Raw genomic sequence first — 23,163 nt, 5'->3', positions numbered from 1 at the left:
ATCATCAACCTGACTACATCACAAGGCCAATTCAGGCACCCTCTCCTCTATTGCTTAGGGTCTTAGCTGGGGTTATCCCTGTAGACTCCTGAAAATTTCTCTAATATTAGGTTTCTTGCAAGTCCCATAATGGCTCCCTCAATCAAAATATCCCTATTGATTGTATTGGCTTTTGCGGAACACATTTTTTTTTTCGGATGGATACCTTGCTCAGCCTACATATAGTAGGGAGGGCCTTGGACCTTTGCCAAAGCAATGTGCCTTACCCTCTCTGAGGAGTGGATAGGGGATAAGGTAGGGAGGAAAGGTGGAGGGAATGGGAGGAGGGGTGGGAGTGGGAACTGGAATTGGTATGTAAAATGAAAAAAAAGATAGTTTGTTTTCTTTTTAAAAAATAAAATAATAAAAAGCCGAATAGGATATTTTATATAAATTCATGTTCCCAGTCTGCCTTAGTCATTTGAATCTCTGTGTTGTAAATCGTACTATTCATTTTGTTTCTGTCTTTACACATTAACATGTGGTTCTAACTAAGTCATAACTATAAACATTAACTCTTCTTCAAACTGATAATGAACTATTTAGGAAAAGGCAGGGCTTGTAAGAAAAAAAGTACAATTACATAAACAATTAAAATTCTTGATCTTAGTACATATGTGGGTTGTTTAGAAAAATTAACTAGTATTTATTGAGTTTATATTTTCATCTATGTCATATTCTAATCAATTTACTAAAGCTCCAGGTTAAATAAAAGACTCTTTATTACACACTTCCATCATAAAAAATAAAACAGTTGGACAAATTAAAAAGCCTCTCTTGCTTCATTTAGATGTCTATAAATCCATTGACACTCACTTCCTCAAAATACAATCTATATTTCTATTTCCCTAACACAGGTAAGATAGTTGAATAAAATAATAAAAAACCAACATTTATTTTTATGCTTGAAATACTTTTAAAATGCCAGTGTGGTTTAAAAATCAGTTGCACTACTGCTATGTTGGTACTGGTTGCAAGTTCCTTTTGCAGGCACAATGATTCACATGAACAGTATTTTACATGTCATTATATCTCCCTCAGGTCATATATATCAGAGAATTGCTACCTTTGAATCATTTCTATTAACAAATTCTTATACACTGGCGGTTTTGCTCTCTTAATTTTATCTTCAGGGATGGAGAACTATCTGAGCCATGCACTAGCACATCTGGCTTTATGCAGGCTCTTGAGATCCGAATTGAAAAATTAACTGATCCACTGAGCCATCTTGTTAGCCTAAGAATAAATGCCAGTGGTTCTCCAACTGTTTAATGCTCTGACCCTTTAATGCAGTTCTTCATGCTCTGGGGACCCCAAGACATAAAATTATTTCCTCTTTTTTTTTTTTTTTTGGATTTTCGAGACAGGGTTTCTCTGTAGCTTTTTGATTCCTGGAACTAGCTCTTCTAGAGCAGGCTGGCCTCAAACTCACAGAGATTCGCCTGCCTCTGCCTCCCAAGTGCTGGGATTAAAGGCGTGAGCCACCACCGCCCGGCTATAAAATTATTTTCATTGTTACTTTGTAACTGCAACTTTGCTACCATTACAAATTGTAACATAAATATCTGTGCTTTCCCAAAATCTTAGATGACCTCTATGGAAGGTTATTTCAACCCCCAAAGTGGTTGTGACCCACAGGTTGAGAATTGCTGCTCTATGTGTAGTCATCAAAGAGACAACGAAAACATTATGTACATTAAATGACGATTCCAGTTCATTTTCCTCTGGGGAATAAATGAGTTTGTAACTGAGACCATTGAATAATAAGGCACCTTATTAAGTTAATAACAGTCAAATTTCGTAAGCTTGACATTGTAGACAACAATGATTTCATAATCCATACTGAGGAATAACAGAAAAGCTTGCAATGAAAGGTAATGGATGTGATCAGCTGCCCCATTTGGAGTTGGGTTCGGAAAGCTACACACTCACAGAAGCAATGCAGCACTATGATCCCTCTCCTTCCAAAGGCTGTATCTGGAAAGGGAGGACTTCTAGAAGGCTCGTGAGAAGGTAGAATAGATGTATGTAGATACTGCTGCATGTGAGGGATCGGGAGAATCATTACAGTGCTGTGCCATCTGGGACTCCATCCTGCTTTCTAGACTGAGAGTTCTGAAGGATATCTTGTTTTCTGACAGTGGTAATTATGTGTAGAGTCTTCGGTAACTTTTACATGGCTCCCTTTCCTGGAAGAATGTATGTAACTGACATACTGAGTAGCGTCTAAGGAGTCCAGTGAATGGGTATTAATTGTGCATGCATGCAGATAATTCTGAGAGCAGATTGCCTAGCTTGGAATGACTTTCGTAGCTCACAAATAGTTCATTTTGTTCAAATAGGTTTATATCTGTTAATAAGTGTAACACTTTGACTGAATCAAATATCAGACATATATTCCAGTGCATAAAATGCAAAAATATTTATTAACAATCCATCACAAATTATGTTTCATTAGCTGAAATTAATCTTGACTACTGCTGTCAGAATCTCCAAATTAGCTTGGAAAACAGGAACATAAATACTTATGACAGGTAGGGTGGACTTCAACGTGTGTTGACACAATTTTTAAAATGAGAATTAAAAAAACAAAAATACAAAAACGACAACAACAAAAAACTCCACAGGTTCAGACTGAGCATGATTGTTGATGCTTGTATTCCCAGAACTCAGGAATCCATACAGGAAGATTCCATGAGTGTGAATCCAGTCCAGACTTTGTAAGAATTCTAGACGATGTAGCTTACATAATGAAAACTCGTTTCAAAAAATAAAAACAATAACAACACAAAATCAGACCCTTTCTGTTTGTCTCTTCTTACTGTCTTGGATACTGTCAAAACAAACACTTGCTTTGATAATTTTGTCACTAGTCACTGACATCTCTTCAATTTCCTGCTTTCTTGTTTAAATTCATCAGAGAGATTAACATTTACAAAATTTGCTTTAAAAAGAGAGAATACTTCTTTCCAAAGCTCATAGAAAGTATCAGGGAGAAGGATGTACTGAAAGTCAGCATCCTTAGCTAGACGGTGAATTATGCCTTAGACTTTTAGTTTGATTATTTACCCTCAATAAAATTATGGTTAGAATTAGCTTCCCACAAAGAGTGTCCTTCACAGTTATAAAAAGATTGAAATGCACTAGGTGATGAAGCAAAACATGAAGGCAACTTCAATACTTGCTTAGAGCAGAGTTTCTGCAGAGAAAAAGCAATCAGGTTGTATTCTAGAATTACTGCCATGAGCCATTTTCTTTGGGACAGCCTTCTTGTCATGGTTTGTTATTATTTCACTTTAACATTTCTCAAAAGTTTTGTGATGTCATGGAATGACGTTTGCTTTCATACACCTCTAGAAAGAAAATATTTTGCTATTAACTGTCTGTCATGGGCATCTGTATATTCTATAATACTGTTTACCAATCTTCTAAAAGACATGCACAGTGACATTCTTAGACCCATTACTGTGTTGATCAATAGAAATGAGTGTAACTCAAATGGACAGCGGAACTGGTAGATAAAATATGGCATCTTCATGCAATCAATGCTCAGTCTCAATGAAGTTAACAAACTGTACTTAAATGCAACAAAATAAATCTGAAAAATAAATATCTAAACAAAACATGCAACACATAGAAACATATACATGAAAATGTGATATGCATTTTAATGTCAGGATAAAGTCACTCTGGTGACAAAGTGAGGACGGCAGTTAATTGGGAGCAAGGGAGAGAAGACAAAGACTGGTAAATAGATGAAGACGTTTCCTGAGTTTGTGATGATATTTTCTTTCTAGAGTTGCTTGATAAAGACATATTTTTATATCATTGTGCAATACTCCATCTATCTCTATTGACATCTTGTTCTTATTTACATTTTATTTCACAAAACAAAGACAGCTTAAAGTAACCCAATTTAACAAAAAGTTAGACATAAGAAAATTAGACTCCTCAGTAGCATCTTTCAAAATCATCTAAGTCCTTGGTATTTGCTAAGATTTCCAATTAATATTATTATTAAAACACTGAATGGATCAATAAGAGCATGTGATGTTTGTAAAACTAGTAAAAAATCATGTTAATTTCCTATTAAGGTTTTTATAAATAATTAAAGCTAATGTGTAATTGAACTGCCTTTGTTACACTCTATTGTCTGTAAGCCAGTAATATCATGAACTACCAACCACTCCTGTATGTGGATATGCAAAGGAAGTACATGCTTCTAGGTACCAACAGGACAAAATTAAGCCCACAAGCAACAAAGTTTTTACCATGATACTCATAAGACAGAAATAGAGTGTTAGTATTAAATATAATTATAAAGAAATGTCAGTATATAATTAGTAAATAGGCATGGTTTTACTTAACCATTTATTTATAAAAAAAAATACATCAATGTCCTTGGTTAGAAAACTGATAACAATACTATTTTCATTTTTTTTCTGTCGTGGGTAGAAGCATGGCATCTGCCTGATTCTACTTTCTTCCTCCCAGAATTCTTGATGATTGTGCTGGGGATCAAACCTAAGGTGTTCTGCAAGCTAAGCAAGAATTCTACCAGTTTAGCAGTAGTACATCCTCAGATTCTGCATGATTTGTTCTCTTCTCGCTGGAAATCAGAGGTCAGTTTTCACAATTGAATTAATACAAGACATAAAATCTAATGAAGAGGGGGGTGATTATATACACCATCAAGAATTGCCTCAAGGAAGAAATAATGTGAATTTCGTTATATATGCTAACTATGGCATCCAGGACAACATAATGCCACTCCCTCCACAATCAATGTCCAAACAGAATCTAGACGATTCCTATTTAATCCTGCATGTTAAAATTATTTGGAAGTCTTTATAAAAATACAAATGCTGGAAAAAATACCTTAATTATGTCTTAACTGATCAAAGGAAGTCAAAATCTGTGTTTTCAAATGATTTTGAGATATGGGATAATTAAGAGTTATTGAAGAAATAAGGCAGAAGTTTTTGGATACACTTTCTTAAACATTTTAAAATTCTTTTTCATGTTTCAGCTTTGGAGTAAATAATCATTTGGGAATTTCTGTTATGCAACTCAAAGTACATTGACAATAAGAAAAAAACGCATTGTTTTTAATATTTTTGTCCTATTAAGACAGTCTTTATTTGACCTGAATCTTTGAAGTCATTCTGAGGGAACAATTTGAAATTTCACAGAGACATAATATTAAAGGACATTAAACAACATATTTTGAAAGTTTTACAGTTTTAAATTACTTTTTTCATATCTAATCACATTTGGTAAAACTCTCAGTTGCCTGTAATTGGTATTCAATCCTATTTGTTACTTTGCTAATCTACATTTTAAAAGAGCAATAACAAAATCAACTTGTCTGATAGACAAAAGTCATGTAATAAAAGCTTAGTAACATTGTTCTGGTTTTATTGCAATTACTTTGTAGCTGTCATCTATTATGAAAAGTGAGACTAATTTTCTAGTTTTTAATATTTTTAAATGAATTTATCGAGATTATAAAATTATACTGAATCACTGGTGTTTGGCTTTCTTTTTATAAAGTATTCGGTAAGTAACAGGAGCAGAGATGTGGTTCAGTGGTTCTGAGGACATAGTACTCTCCCAAAATACCTGACTCAGGTTCCAACACCCATATCCACCAGTTCACAACCCTAAACCTCTGGTGTTCAGGCCAGCTGTTCTCTATACCCACATGAAAATACATACACACATACACACACACACACACACACACACACACACACACACTTTAATTAAGATAAAATAAACCTAAAGTATCAAAATACATATTCAATATATAAATTACTGCATGTCACTTAGTTGTGAAATCTAGGAAAAGTGATTGAATTTTGAAAATGATGCTTTATAGATTTAAATCTTCTAGTCCTTTAGTTAATCAGCTTGTATTTAAGACTCATGCAGAAGATGCAGCTGTAGTTAGACAGAAGGAAGTGTTAAATGGAATGCTGGTATCAAACACCTTTTATCTATTTGTGGAGACAAATACTTGAGCAAGTAGAGAAAGGCAACACTTAACATGAAAGACAACCCTAAAGCTTTCGCTGAGCAAGACGATGACTAATCTGTCTCCCAGCACATCCAACTTGACATTGAGGTTACATCTACTGAAACACTTCTCTCTTCACCTTTAAAATCTTAATGTTTTCTGGGAAAATGAGCGTTTTCATCCAGAACACAAACTACTTTAAGAAGCTGATAAAACTTTTGTTTCTTTTTCTACCAAGAATAGAATTAAAATAAAAATGAGATCATTCATATACATTTGCACAAATTTCAGTTGTTTATAAGACAGCAAGAGATGGACAGGATGACCTCTGTGTTCTCCCAGGCTGTCTGTGAGTGAAAGCCAAGACTTTCCCAGGTTCTGTGAAATCTGAAGGACACTAAAGGCATGTGTATGAAAAAGAAGGTCTGCATGTAATTTTATAAAATATGTCCAGATACATTGTTTAATATGTCTGTATATGTCCAGATACATTGTTAAATGTAAAATTTTGTAGTGTTTTTTTTCTTTTTTTTCTGAGATTTAAATGTGTGTTTACTTAATGGCTACTAAAATGTTGAAATTTTTATGTGGTTTGTGTTTCACAAGTTTAGACGACTTTCCAAGAATCATATTTGTTCTTAAATTGGAGCTTCAGTAATGAATATTTTTACTGAAATAGTACTTGGTTTTTTAAAAATTTGTTAGACAGTTTTAGTATTTATTTTTGGAATATTGAAAGCACATAACAGTCCCTAGTACTTCTGTATGCAGGTTAATTTCTGCAGTGTCAACGAAGAACCCTGCTGTCAACAAGAACAAGAGAGAACTTGAATGAGCTAAGTATGAATGACAACATCCTGAGTGGACAATTTTCCCAATAGCCTGTTCTAATGTGGAAATGGTTTTGTGGAGTTTAAGTTTCAGCATATTTTAAGGCACCATGTTGATTTTATTGGCAAATACAAATTTATAAGAAAAAACAGTGTCTACATTTCATAGATTAATAAATTGATATTTTTATATGTCATAATATTAGAGAAATCAAGTTATTATGAATTACTATTGCTGTATAGTTAAAACAAAAGAGAACTGTAAATCAGGACATTTGAAAACACTTTGGTGGGACTATCACATGAGCAGATGGCAACAAAGCAGGGGAATCTCTGTTGTTTGCTTTAGGTTCTTTGTGATGACATCCTCAGCTTTGGGGTTTGTGGAAGCTATAATGGCCTGTTGAACCAAGACTCTCCAAATTTTTTAACTTCACAGTCAAAAGGCGGTGGTCATTGAGTGACTATTATGAGGCCTAAAACAACCTAAGAAAAATTTTAATCTGGATTTGCAAAACTGTAACATGTTCTAATCATAAAATTTTATTCAGTCTTCAGTGAAGCTGAATCTTACTTTTGCTACCTCCAGTTCCACCAATACAAGTAGATCAATCCATCCCATCACTACATGTCCTGACTTCTCTATCTTTAATAAGAAATTAAAACATGTTTGCTAATCCTTTCCATGACAATACCCTAGAACATTTAAATCAATCAACTAATAAATATTTTAATTTGTATAAGAGGAATTGTTTGTCATTTTTACATGCTACCATTTTAGCACCACAAAACTAAATTTGTATAAACAGATCCGTTAATTATACAGAGATAATTTTATAGCTGTTATAAATGAATTGTGTTTGAAATAACCGGACTACTATAAAAAATAAGAAGTGATTCTTGGCCTTGTTTGGATATAAGGACAGATGAGATTTCTGAGCAAGAAGGAGGCCAATAGTTAATGTTAATTGTCGTTATTGAACAATTGTGCACAACAGAATTCATTATTCTCTAGAGGATGTCCATGTGTCTTCTTTAAGAATGACACTGATGTCCAGAAGTGTTCTCACCAATTCAAAATCTTTACCTGAGCTAGAGTTTCAATTCAGACTACTGCTGTAAGGCTGGGAATTAGAAGTAGCTTCCTGCTTCCCAAACCCTTTCTTATAGCTGTTCTACCTTTGGTTACATTATGTCAAACATCTGGTTTTAGTTTAGTGCTAAAATTATGTCAAAATCCTATTCTCATAAGATCTTTTATTATTCTAAATCATTCTATTCATAAGTATAGTGCTTTTTAAAATTCCCTAATTAACCTGGGCGGTGGTGGCGCACGCCTTTAATTCCAGCACTCTGGAGGCAGAGGCAGGAGGATCTCTGTGAGTTCGAGGCCAGCCTGGTCTACAAGAGCTAGTTCCAGGACAGGAACCAAAAGCTACGGAGAAACCTTGTCTTGAAAATCCAAAAAAATAAAAAATAAAATCCCCTAATTGTTTCAACTTCACTTAATTAAAAAAGAAATCACTATGACTTATTCATTGACCAGAATGGCTTCTCCCGACCACCTATGAAAAATAAATTTTTGTCAATTAAAAAGGGTTCGTGTGTGTGTGTGTGTGTGTGTGTGTGTGTGTGTGTTTTGCTAAGGATAAGATTGGAACAATTAAGTACTAGAAATGTAGTAAATACTTATTAAAGATAGAGAAGTCAGGACATGTAGTGATGGGATGGATTGATCTACTTGAATTGGTTTTCATTCAACTATCAACAGAGCAATCCAGAACTCATAAAGTTAATACTAAATTCAGAAAATCATGACACATATTTGGCTATGTCAGCCCAGGGTAACATGAGGAATCTTGGGGATTTGGTTGTTTGAAAAATGATTGAGCAGAAAATATGTCCTAGCTGTAGAACTTCCTTGGGTCAGGAGAAATGGTGAAACAGGATGGTACATAAGTATGCCATTGGTTATGAGTAAAGTTATAAAGGTAGGTCTATAATGTTACCAGGTGTAATATGTAACTATATTTTAAAGGTATGTTTTTATTATAATATAAATGCCATAAGACCAAGTGATTAACTTGTTTAGCTATCTTTAGTGTTTTCATTGTACAAGGAATAGAGCAGTTAAGTCATCTTGAAAGTAAATCATAAGTCAGGGTATCCTATTTTAGTTCCCCAGAATAAGTATGGACCATTTATTTCCAACTTATGTCTTTAATACACTTGAAATTTTTTGATGTACTTTATTGAGACTTACCCATCTGCTAAGAGTTTGTTTGGAAAATTACTTAATATCAGTAGTAAAAGAGAATTAATTGATTGATGAGCTCTCACTTTTTGTGCATCTGCAATGGTGTCTTGGATGCTTGTTCACCAGAGAAATTATGCAATGAAAAGTGGGGACAACAATGAGTTTTAGAAAGAACTGTTCTTTTGAATCTGTAAAACTGTTATGATCTTCTTGCCATAGAAGCATCTGGAAAACCTCCAAAAACCATAGTGAGTATTTTGAGAAATGTTTGAATGCTTGCATATCTGTGTTTTAACCACATTGTTAATTTTATTTTCTATTTATTAAATTCTATGAATGGTGTGTGTATGTGTGTGTGTGTGTGTGTGTGTGCGTGTGTGTGTAGACTTGCAGTATGTATAACTGGTGAGTTGTACTTCATTTTACATTATTGGCACTTTATTAACTCATCCTCAAAATTATAATTAGTTTTGTAAATATTATTCTACTTAAGATGTCTCTTTTAAGCTATGAAATAAGAAAGAACTGTGTGAACAGCTTTAAAAATCTGAGGTAACTCTTTCATGAAAATTTCACGTTAGAGATAGCTAGTCTCAAAGAAATTGGGAAATAGATAGTGAACTCTGATACAGAGAATGTAGAGAAAATAGAAAATGAACCTAGTGTTTAAAGACATCTAATTAACTCAGTGTGTCATACGAAAATATTCTGCCAAGCAGGGGAACGTTCTCATTAGAAATATACCCCGCAAATCTCTGTTTTTCAGTCCTACAGGCCTGTGAGAAGAAAATTTCCATTCATGGAAAAAAGAGACCATCTTCAACAAAGTGTGCTGGCATAACTGGATGTCAACCTGTAGAAGAATGAAAATAGATCCATATCTATCACCATGCACAAAACGCAAGTCCAAATGGATTAAAGACCTCAATATCAGTCCGCACACTCTGAACCAGATAGAAGAGAAAGTGGGAAGTACTCTACAACACATGGACACAGGAGACCACTTCCTACTTATAACCCCAGCAGCACAGATATTAAGGGCAACATTGAATAAATGAGACCTCAAGAAACTGAGAAGCTTCTGTAAAGCAAAGGACACTGTCACTAAGACAAAAAGGCAACCCACTGACTGGGAGAAGATCTTCACCATCCCCGCAACTGACAAAGATTTAATTTCCAAAGTATATAAAGAACTCAAGAAACTAGACTGTAAAAAACTAATCAACCCAATTATAAAATGGGGCACTGAACTGAACAGAGAATTCTCACCAGAAGAAGTTCAAATGGCCAAAAGACACTTAAGGTCATGCTCAACTTCCTTAGCAATCAGGGAAATGCAAATCAAGACATAAAGTTGTCTTAAAGTAGATGCCATCTTACACCTGTCAGAATGGCTAAAATAAAAAACACCAATGATAGCCTTTGCTGGAGAGGTTGTGGAGAAAGGGGTACACTCATCCATTGCTGGTGGGAATGCAATCTTGTGCAACCACTTTGGAAAGCAGTGTAGTGGTTTCTCAGGAAATTTGGGATCAACCTACCCCTGGACCAAGCAATACCACTCTTGGGAATATACCCAAGAGATGCCCTATCATACAACAAAAGTATATGCTCAACTATGTTCATAGCAGCATTGTTTGTAATAACCAGAACCTGGAAACAACCTAGATGCCCTTTAACGGAAGAATGGATGAAGAAAGTATGGAATATTAGAGTACTACTCAGCAGTAAAAAACAATGACTTCTTGAATTTTGCATGCAAATGGACGGAAATAGAAAACACTATCCTGAGTGAGGTAAGCGAGACCTAAAAAGAGAAAAATGGGATGTACTCACTCATATTTGGTTTCTAGCCATAAACCAAGGACATTGATCCTATAATTCGTGAACCTAGAAAAGCTAAATAAGAAGGTGAACCCAAAGAAAGACATAGAGTCATCCTTCTGGAGATTAACTTTCATCGGGTGATGAAGGCAGACAGAGACAGAGACCTCACATCAGAACACCGGACTGAAATCCCAAGGTCCAAACTAGGAGCAGAAGGAGAGAGAACATGAGCAAGGAACTCAGGACCGCGAGGGGTGCACCCACACACTGAGACACTGGGGATGATCTATCGGGAACTCAACAATGCCAGCTGGACTGGGTCTGAAAAAGCATGGGATAAAACCGGACTCACTGAACATACCAGACAATGAGGACTGCTGAGAAGTCAAGAACAATGATACTGGATTTTGATCCTACTGCACGTACTGGCTTTGTGGGAACCTAGACAGTTTGGATGCTCACCTTACTAGACCTGGAAGGAGGTGGGAGGTCCTTGGACTTCCCACAAGGCAGGGAACCCGGACTGCTCTTTGGGCTGATGAGGGAGGGGGACTTGATTGGGGGAGGGGGAGGGTTATGGGAGGCGGTGGAGGGGAGAAGGCAGAAATCTTTAATAAATAAATAAATAAATAATAAAAATAAAGCAGAAAAAATAAAATTAAAAAAAGAAAATTTCCATTCATAATACTTTAACAGTGTTCTAGGATACTTTTTTTTTAAAGATTTTATTTATTTATTATGTATACAACATTCTGCCTCCATGTATGCCTGCAGGCCAGAAGAGGGCTCCAGATCTCATTACAGATGACTGTGAGCCACCATGTGGTTGCTGGGAATTGAACTCAGAACCTCTGGAAGAGCAGCCAGTGCTCTTAACCACTGAGTCATCTCTCCAGCCCTAGAATACTTTTTTTTACAGTAGTTTGAACACACTAAGACAACCACTTTCCTTTGACCACAGCCACAATGTTAGAGTTGGCTTGTGTTACTTATAGCATAAGTTATGAATGATGGTGCATAATTTTGAGATCTTAGAAACAGATAGATCTTTGCATTTGGGTAATGGTAGAACCCTATGTTATGATTATAACCTCATGAGAGACTCTGAGCTATAGCTGCCCAGCTAAACTTGTCATAGCTGTGTTTTAATCTGAGAAGAATGTATCTATTTTATACTGCCACCTTTTGGAAAATGATGCATTCTATAGCTGTGAAATTTGAAGTAACTTTCAGTGTTATGAACTTGAAAACTCTTCTACTAATTAATTAATAATATCATACCACAGCTATTTTGCATCTAAAAACTTTCATCCATGGAAATTAAAGCATAGTCTCAAAAACACATAAAAGAATGCAATGTCAGTATTGTCCCATTAACTTCAACCTAACACACCATGGAAATAATTAAGTATATTAAAATTCAACAACAAAAAGCAACACCATTGGATCCCCTAACATCATGATGACCAATAAAATAAGCATCAAAGAAAATACATAGACAGTTAATTTCACTAATACTAATTTCACAAGTAGGAAAAAATTATGTCTGCATGAATCAGAAGAAATGCTATCAAGAAAAACTCATCCAGCTATTCATTAAATCTTACACGAATTACCTACTAGAACAGGTTGTTATTGAGAAAAACTAGTTTGGGGGCTATTTCTTCTGTGTCATGTGTGAGTTAGTAAAGAGCAAACATGGTATCAGAAAGATATTTTTGGTGCTGATGCTGTAACCTAGGTGACATGGTTTCCTACCTATGATCAGATCGATGAGGCATACAGAAGTTGAAGTGATAGTCATGATCACAAATTGCAAAATATCATCTTGCATTTTTATCTTTCCCAATACTCTACAATCATTAAATAATCAATCCTGACAAAAAGAGCATTGACTGTCAAGATAAGCAAACAAGGTTTGTTTGTCCTCAATAATAAATTCAGTAATTTTGTTTAGCAAATGAATGTCAGTAGTTTGTTACCAAAAACTGGAAAATAAATATCTGTTTAGTTTTATATGAGGGAAGAGTCCCCTAAAGTGATATATATATATATATATATATATATATATATATATACACACACACACATATATATATATAATTTTTGTCCATATCATTTTAGTCTCTGGTTCACAGAAGCAACACACTTAAAATGAATAGTGCAGGCATTCTAGAAATTACAGTCTTTCCCCCAGTTTTCTTACCTCATTCTAGGTAAGAAAATGGATGAGAAATTTTGAAAACAAAGTAATTAGAAATTAAAAAAATGCATGCTCACAAAAATTAGATTTAAACAGAAGGAGACAGAATATTGCCTTGGCATACAAACTGGCATTTATGAAAGAATAAAGACTAGAGAATAGACAATGACCCTGCAGTAGCAAGAGAGGTAATAAGTATATGTGTATTTACCAGTCACTACACAAAGTGACTTGCCAAAGAGAAATTAAATAAGGTGACTGAGGCTCACTATGTAAGAAATGACTAGCTATAAATGAGTGTGTGACGTAATATATCTTAGTAGCTTGTACTCTTAAAGACACGTCACAGCCTAGCATGTATAGCTTAAGAGTTTTTTGTCGTTTTTCATTTTCTCTTGGCTTGTAGCCACATTTGATGGATTTCAAAGTTTAGAAGAAAGAGAATATGGAAAGGATCAAAGTTTTTTTCCTTCCATTACCTTATTAAATTGTTATTGGGTTTGTGGAGGGCAAATAGCTTCATTAAAATGATCTTTCCAGAGATAGAAAGTAAAAAAAAATGATTTTAAATTTTTTCATTATCAATTGTCAAATAAAGGGATAACATCTTAAATTTGTATTTCTTTGGTTATGTCTGTGCACTACAAATGATTCCAACCTTGAAGCACAGCATTAATTAATTAATTAATTGTTTTTGGACAGGAAATTTGAAGATAATTGGTTATGTGGCAGTTAATTCATTAACATAACTATTAGAATCATTTTTAACAAAATAGTATTTTTTAAAAAACTAAAAAAAAGAATAAAATAAGGTAAAAACTGTCAAGGAATTAAAAACTCTTATCTGTACTTTTATATGACACATCTCATTTTGGACTTAAAATATGAATGCCTCCATCCTTGTTGTTTTGGCTCTGTTGTATTCAAACTATCTTACTTTAATATTTCTGGAGTCAACTGCAGAATATAGATGGTCATGGTATCTTTTATGACTGTATTTGTCCATTTGTATCGAATTAACAAAGACTCAGAAAAGATAAATCAGTAAAAAAATAATAGAAAAATACATATCCACTGTCAATTATATAACCATAAGACCTGATATATATATATATATAATATTATGTTGCATATATATAATTATATGCATTATATAATAAATATATTAATATCATTTACACCTGACTTGTTTATACAAAATAGTGTATGGAGAGGGCTCCCAACTTCCTATTATATATAGGAAGTTGTTGAAGTAGAAGTATGTAAATAGACCACAGTGTGGCTTTTATCACTGCCCTTTGTATTTGTGTGTATGTGTGTATGTTTTAAATAATTCTTTTCTAAACACTAACAGAAAAGCTTAGGACATTTCAAAAAACGTAGATGTCTTCAAAAATAAATATCATTAATATATAAATTTTTTATACATATGAAAGATTACTCCAGAATTATACTGAAAACTGTGAAGAACAAGAAAAGAAAATAGCATCAGTTTGTTAAAACTGCAACTAGCTGTTTGCCGATGAATCTTTGATATTTATGAACCTCTGTCCCATACTTTCTTTAACAACACTAAAACCCAAACCTGTTTTTTTTTACAGCATCATGTAGCTCTCATCTAACACATGGCATTTGTCTAGTAAAAGCTTAATCGTTATTTGTATACCTTTCTGGTCATAACCTGTACCCACATGCATTATATTGTAACTCTATGAGAACAGATTTTTGTGGCTCTGCTACTCTGTAATTCCACATTCAGTCAACACAGCAAATCTAATTCCAAAATATACCTTTTTAAATATTAAAAAAAGTCTATTGATTTATACTTCTCTTCCTTTTGTTTTTGAGATAAGGTCTCTCTGCTTAGCCTAGACTGTCCTGAAATTTACTTTGTAAACCAGGCTGGCCTTGAACTCTGGGAGCTCATCCTGCTTCTGCCTACTGGGTGTTGGTATTAAAGACATGTACCACTACATCTGACTCATCTATACCACATTTTGTGCGAAGAGTATTCACCACCCATGTATTTCAAGTACATTTGCAAAAGAAACTTATAAAAAAAAAACTGATAACTACCAAACAACACATAAGACCGTCTATCACTTATTTTTCCACACCACAAATATATATTAAATATTGACATGGCATATTTAGTTTTTTTGATATATTTTACCATAAAATTGAATGAATAAATTGCAGAATCTACTGCCCTACTACATACACTTGTTTCTGTAGCTGAACTTTTATTCATGGTAAGGTTTCAATTACTATAAAGAATCTTTGCTTTTAAAAACATCCCTTGTTTTGCCCACTGCTATGCTATTTTCTGTTCTTTTGGTTTTCTTTATGAATGGGTGGAGAGTGTAATGTCAGTGCTACGTATTTACCCTTCACATGGTACTTTATCTATGCACAGCTGAACAATGATCTTATAATAATATAGAATTATTACCATATTTATGCTCTCGTAATATAATACTACAAGAATTAATATGATTTCGAGTTAAGTTTTCTTTTTACCCTAAGCCACTAATATGTAACTTAAAAGGGGCTTTTACATTTTCTTTTAAAGGACGTTTAATATCCAGTATAAAGTACACATGAAAAAGGAACAACTCTCCCCCCCCCCCAGGGAAGCAAAATGAAGAGGCCTCTTGCAATTCACAACAACCTGTGTGGTTTCTAACACTAAGAATTATACTTATCCAGTGTTTTGTGTATGCTAGGAATACAACAACAGGAATCCCAGTCTTTCCTGAAGCTGATATTCAAGAATTCCTAGGTCCGTTAATCAACTTGGTTCTCAGTTATGACAGTTCTTTGACGAAAAAAGTGTTATCCTCATCATCTACCAAGTCTATTGAGGGTATAAGAACACTAATATAAGTATTACAGTAAAAACTAAAAACTATAATTAATACTTAGAAACAGAAACTTCTTTTTTTACTCCAGAAATAAAAGCATCATTGCCTTGGTATTAGGAGGCCCCATAGCACAGCTAATTAAGTAAGCTCTAGCATGATGCAGGTAATTAACAGTGTCATCTTTTAGCATATATATTTCCTGACATTGATAAAGCCATGTTATTTCTGCTTCAATATTCAGTATTATTAACTCAATTTCAACTTTTCATCTTTTGCTTTTCTAAGAATTTTGTAAAATAATTAATGAAAACTATTGAGCTATAAACTACTGAAAATTTTCCTGTGAGTTTTCTTGACAGATAGTAATGACTTTTAAACACTGATGGCATTCCATAGTAGGTCCTGGATAGTCAAAGAATTGTATATTGAACCATTTCTTTCTTACACATACATAATAATATGGGAAATTTATTTCCCAAATGCAATTCTAATTTTGAATTAAGCCATTGCATTTAGTATGTTCTTAAATGTAGAAAGCCATTGAATAGCAAGATGTGTCTAAGTATGTCTGTCCAGAGAGTACAATGTGATAGCTTTTAATGGTGATATAATTGGTAAGTACTAAGATCTCAAGGAATCTTCAGAAAGAAATAGATTAAATATTTTAATTTATCCAATAGACATTTGGAGCTAAGATATCTTTTCTAGAATCTGTAATACCTGATACAGTATAGTTGGGCTTTATTGAAATGGCATGTGTTTGTGATTTTTCATAAACAATTTTACCAAATTGATTACAGAACACTGATTAAAAGTTCTAATTAAGCAGTCTGGAAGTTCAACCAGAATGGGTGTCAAGACACCCATGATTTCACTTTGCATAGATATTCTGTGATTTGTGGTTGTTGTTGTTGCTTGTTTCAGGTCGAGGCCAAGAGAAGGAGTCATCTGATTGAGGATGTGGCTCGATTACATTGAGTGCTTAGCACATCCATGTTCTGGAAACAACCCTCAGCAGGATGCATGCTGTGCAGAATTAGAGGAAAGTAAGGCATATTCTATATCAACCATAAATATATGTACTTTCAAATCAACTTTGACCTATGTGTAGATACAGTGAACTATGCATTTTTGTGCCAATTATATCTAATCTTCACTGTGGCATGGTGTCACTCTCTTTATCACCCAGGCTTGACAGATTAGGAAACAGAATATTAGACAGATTAGGTGGTTGGCTTAAAGAAAACAGATAATCAGAAGTAACAATATGAGATTTTTTTTGTGGATACATATGGCAAAATATCTGTGCTTAATGCTAAGTATACATGTATCATGTACAAAGTAAGTGTTTAAGCATGTGTGCACATATAGCATGACTGGTTTTATTTTAAATCAGTCACTAATTACCTCTGGTATTTTGGTTTTAACTTACTTACCCTCTGTTCTTGTAAGTATGGCAGTTTGTCAAGATCACTTGTGAGTTATTTACATTGTGATTAAAATTTTAAATATCCATGTTCAACAAACTGAGATGTTATAATCAAAAAGGAATCATGGGCCTGGTAGGACAATATGAACAACAGGAATGATGTCATTGTAGTCAATCTTGACTTCCTTCCTACTTGACTAGAACTTATAAAATTTCTAAACAAGTTTTTACCATTAACTTAAATTTTGGTGAATTATTTTAAACTAAATATAAAATGAATCTAAAATACCAGAAAGGTATATATGGATTCCATTAAATGAAAGTTTAATTTTTATACTGGTGCCGAGCACAGTCTATAATTCAACCTGTAGCTCAGCGTGAACAACCCAAAGTGAAACAAAACAGAAAACAGTTTCAAAATCCCAGCCTGCTATCCAGGTATTTGGTGTACAGTGTGGTGGGGAAAGGATTCTTGGAAATTCTGAGTAATACTTACAGCCTCTGTTTTTACCCTTTCATGTAGGTGCTCAAAGAAGACTAACTAGGATCCTGTGTTAGAACCAAAGCAATTGTGTGTGCTTATGAAAAACAAAGGTAGTTTTCTTGAAAAAAAAATAAGGGAAAGCACTTGTAAAGATGTAGAGTAACAAGCTTGCTGATGAAGATTAACTTTGTAAACAAGTTGGTTATATTGAAAAATGAGAGCATTTCTTTTATGTTTATGCTGATGGTCTGCAAAAGTGAAACTCAGTATAAAACGTAATTACGGCATTAAAAAATTCAAAACTCTTAAAATTTTATCTGAAACATACTTTATCCAGCAAAGTTAAGAACACAAAATAAATATAAGCACTAAAATGACACACAATAAATATATATGTACCTATTTGTATGTGACAATAACTAATTGAAAAGAACCCATAAGTTTGACATAGAGCAAGAGAGGAATATGGGATAATTAATCATGTTATAATCTCTAAAATAAATAAAATAAAACTATTAAAACTTTTATTTAAATGAAAAATTGAAATGGTCAAAAATTCAATCCACTATGTTTCTGCTCAACTAATTTTTAAAAAATAACTGTCAGTCTAAACATAGTCTAAGATAATTTTTGCCACTCAAAATAAAATGTCCCTCTTTGTATACCAGTTTCCTACTATTCCCAATAATTTCTGCTATATTTTAAAATTTACTAATTTTTAAAACTTTGTGGCAGGATAAATTTATATTAAAATAATTTACAAAATTTTTAAATTTGTTTTAAAACATACTCGTCAACATATGCTGTTGTGGTATATAGAATTTGTGCATATACCAACATAGACATTTATGTAGGTTGTATGTCAAAATTTTTCAAAAAATTTACACATGAGATAAATATAGTAACATCCTTTACAGTTTTAATTTTTGATTTATGGGCATACTTGATTAATATACAACTAGGTAACTAATGGATAAGAAATTGATTTTATATGCCAAGATGAATAAAAATTGTAGGAAACACATTATTTATGAATATTAACTAGGGTAATAAATAAACTTTTCTAAATAGACAGACAACTGGCCTATTTTTCTTAAGGAACTCTGAGAACTTGTTAAAATTAACATTCTTAGACTTCACGCAGACCTCATGACTCAGAATCATCGAGTGTGTGGTTGAGGAATTTCCATTTTCGTCAGTTCCCAAGTGATTCTCACAAGTTGTAAACAAGATACAAGGCAGTGGAGCAAATTTCAAGTTTATGAAATTCTCACTTGAAGGAGAGGTATAAGCTTTCAACATACTTGCTCTGATGATTTGATTTATGATTTATTTTGCTTTTATGTTGGGATGACCAACTGAGTTTGGTCATTTAATAGGAAGAAAAGCTCATTTGAAGTGTTATAGATTAAAAATGTCTGTCAAAGTTTCTTCTCCTACAATGTTCATCCCCTTTCACTTACTATTATTGTTTATGACATAGAATCTGAGGATTCCGTTCCTTTTTATAAGAAATTTTTTTGTATCCCACACTTTTGCAACAGCTTTGGAGAGCAAATCTTCTACTTTCTCCATCCATACTCAGGTATTTAGATAGATCATCTAAAGGACTGCATCACATGAAACTCTGACCACATTCACTGCACGAAACTGCAATGGCTACTTGCTTTATCATTACTCTGAGGATACAAAAATATATCTATCAGAGCATTTTTATAACACATAAATCTTAAATGCTATCATGCCATAAAAAGTAAAATAGAATAATTTGGAGGCAAAATACATAATAATATACTCAGGCAGTTATTACAAATTGTTTACTAAAATGAATGGAAATAAGAAGGAAAGATACATTTCCCCATGTCTGATCTAGATTTTATTCCACAGGTTTCACGGTTTGTAGAAGTACACGAAGAAATGCCCTATTTATGAGCACTCTGATTCCCAAAATAAAGTTTACAAACTTACATAAAATATGTAACAGGAAAGTGTGTGGTGGTTTTGAATAGAAAAAAATATTTTAATGGTTCTACTATATTCTGTGACATATAATACTGTTTCCAATAAATGTTGCTTTCCTCTTCTGAGACTCTTTTTCAATTTGTGTGTTTTAATGAAACGGTCTATCTAAACTCAATGTTTATTGTAGTTAAACACTTAGTTTATCTCTATTACAACAGCTACATTAACTTCCAAGAAAACTTTGGCATAATGTCTTGATATCTTCCACAGATTTGTGTCTTTATTGGAGTTTGGAGATGACACAGCCATAGAAATATTTCTTACAATACTTGATTTTAAAATGGAAATACAGAAGAGCATACTATGAAAGAGTGGACTTCTAGCCTGCTGTAGGTTTTTATTGGAAACTGTAATGTGGTGAGAGCTATATCCATGAATAGAAGCATAGGCACCGTGCCTGTGTGTGTGTGTGGGGGGGGGTATTCTACTCTCATAGGCTTAATTCAAGAGAAGTTCTAAATAATCTAGATGAAACCCATTTCAGGGAGCACTCATGCTCAGGAATTTTATGGATCCTCCTCCCCCTTTATTTGTGCAGGAAGACTGTGAAGCACTCATGCATGCTTCACGATTTTGGCATTGCATTCACTTGGTTGAGCATGTTTTCAAGACTGCAGCCAGGCCAGCTCTGTTCCAGATAAATTCCCTAAACATTCATTGAACTATATTCACTACCTTATGTTCAGTGGCCCCTGTACCATCTGATGGTGGGAGCAGCAACTCGTGCAAGGTCCCCAGACTCCTGTGCTGTGCCTTGGCCCACTGGCCTTCTGACTACGTGGATGTCCTTTGAAGATTTAGAGATACTGATACTGTATGTGGGTTGGCAAGCCTCTTTACATCGGGCCCTAAGCTGGACCGCTGTCCTTGGTGCTGAATCGTGTTTGCCCATCTGGAAATCAGCTGCCGGGTCAATGGGGCTGGATAGAAAACCTGGCTGACTGAATACTCAGGTGCAGGACCAAAGAAGGCTGTAGTGTAGAATAGAAAACGCGCTGCCCCCGCCCCCAATACTCCTTCACACAGACCACGCTAGTGTTCTCCAGGACCCCATTTATAATTTTCTCCTCCAGACCCCCACCCAAATGCCTTCAATATGGCCTCAAATGCTGGCGTGTGCAAGCACAGCCCACTTCATATCAGATTGCAGCAAATTCAAATGCTATTCCCAGAACACAGAGTCTATGAGGTGAGCTATAGCGCTCAGAAACACGACACAAACAAATAAAACCTAGTTCATTAACAGATAAACCAATATGTCCTTCCTCTCTCATCCGTCTCTCTCCCACCCCATATATTCACTCTTCCCTAAATTATAAAGCCTAAATGCCAAAAGAGTGTCTCAAATCTAGGTGGTCTCCCTGCTTCCACAACCCTATCTCTCCCCCACATCTCTCTAGAGCCAAACAACATTGAAAACGGCCCATCTTACCCCGGGTAGAGCGATAGCAGGAGCAGAATCCACAGCGTCATTTTCTGTGAAAATACAGGAGAGTAGACTGTGCTTCCAATGCTCCATGTATTTGGCGAACTCATCGCTTTTTTTTTCCTCTCGCCTCTGGGTTGCAGAAGAATCCCTCCCCCTTTGTATTATTATTATGCTGATGATTTGATGCTGGCTCCCCCCACCTGCCTCTAGTAGGTCCCGTCACTCAGGAAATGTATTGCTACCAGCTTCAAAAATTAATATTCAGGGGGCAGAAATAAAGATCAGTACAAACGCTCGCAGATACCATCAAAGCGTCAGCTCGGGCAGCAGCTTCCAAGTCTGAGAGGATAATATAATTGAGGGGGGGGGGAGGCGGGGGGGGGGGGGATGGTACAGGCAGAGATGCATACGGAGGCAAATGAGAGAGACAGAAAGGCGCTCACTTTCATGCCCTGTGCGCTCCCATGAACTCCCAGGGGTTTGTCCTTTTAGATTTGTTTATGTATTTGCTCTCTGTTCTTTTCTTTCTTTTTAAATGGGGCTGTGATCTGTTAGCATGGTTCTGCTGTGTTTCTGTTTAAAAGAAATAGAAAGGGGAATCACTAGAGGCTCTGCGTGATTAACTCCTGCAGACTAACTGTGAGGTCAAAGTGGAAGAGATGTGAGGCTGCAGCAGGCATTAACACAGGCGTGATTTCCTGCCAGCACTTTTTAACCCTTTCCTGTACCAACATACTAGGATTTCCATTCATGGGAGTTAAAAAAAAAACAGAAAGAAAGAAAGAAAGAGGTGCTTCAGTATGCCTAGAAACAGAATCACTAGAGAGGGTTTGTTTTGGCCAGATTTGAGAACAATTCTTATCTAAAAATCATGTGATCTTAAACATGAGTGCATTGCTGAGGGAGGGAAAACAGGCTTTGAGAAAAGAGTAGCTGTGCCTAGTGAACTATCCTTCTGCAAAGAAAGACTTGGTAAACTTAAATTGAATGAAAGCAGAAAACACTGATAGGGTAAAGCATGGGGAAAGTCCTGCACTCCTCAGGACCTTACTCCTCCCTTGTCTGTTATTCATGTGTTGGAATGCTGACCAACACAGCTGCATGGAGGCAGCTGCTTGAGCAAGGATCACAAAATAGGGCCCTGATTTGCTTATGCCTGTGTGTACTTGTGGGCAAAAACAGTGGGCAATGTAACAACGCCGAGACACTTCCATTTCTTCTGTGCTCTGACTTTGATTTCCTTAATTTTAGTTTTAGGTGTTTTGGAAGCAATCTTGTATTAACTAGTGTTTCTTTCTTGATCAAATGAGCCCTAAGGACATTGGAACGCTCTTATTCCAACCTAGTTAGCCAACCACACAGAAAATCTCTACTCTCATATCCTAGGGAAGAAAGGGGTGTGGTGATGCTTCTCACTTCCTGTAGAGTTAGCATCGCATATGCAAGATGTTCACTAAAAAATACAGGTAAGATAATTGCTGTACCTCTTCATAGAAAAGTGCCAGTGCACCATCCCTAAACCAAAAACTATTGTGAAAAAGATCATCCTATACTAATGGAAATTTAGCAAGAAGTTCCGGGACTGGGACTTGAACACAGGATGATAGGATGCCGCTTCCATTATTGCTCTCAAAATTACACATTAGAAAAGCAGGAAAAATTATTGATGACTTCGGTCAATGGTGTAAGTCCAGGAGATGCCTTCTGGCAGAGACATCAAGGAAACCTGCATGATGCTAGCCTTAAGCATAATTATTTCA

At 34.9% G+C, this 23,163-nt stretch overlaps 1 protein-coding gene across 2 annotated transcripts in view; it reads right to left on the bottom strand.

Moving 5' to 3' along the window:
• The window catches only part of Gabrg2 (gamma-aminobutyric acid type A receptor subunit gamma2), a 92,177-nt gene extending 70,449 nt beyond the window's left edge, over positions 1-21,728 (bottom strand). For both annotated transcript variants that reach the window (XM_041676208.1, XM_041676209.1), the window contains exon 1: positions 21,407-21,728. In XM_041676208.1, coding sequence (XP_041532142.1) covers positions 21,407-21,510 — 104 coding nt within the window. In that variant the 5' untranslated portion in view covers positions 21,511-21,728. The remainder of the gene's footprint in view (positions 1-21,406) is intronic.
• Positions 21,729-23,163: the final 1,435 nt, after the last annotated feature.

The sequence above is a fragment of the Microtus oregoni genome, unplaced genomic scaffold (assembly GCF_018167655.1).
Source record: "Microtus oregoni isolate MIOR12 unplaced genomic scaffold, Mior012 000027F_ref0000203, whole genome shotgun sequence".
NCBI lineage: Eukaryota > Metazoa > Chordata > Mammalia > Rodentia > Cricetidae > Microtus > Microtus oregoni.
Note: the sequence above shows the minus strand (reverse complement) of the source record. Positions and strands in the feature narration are given on the sequence as shown.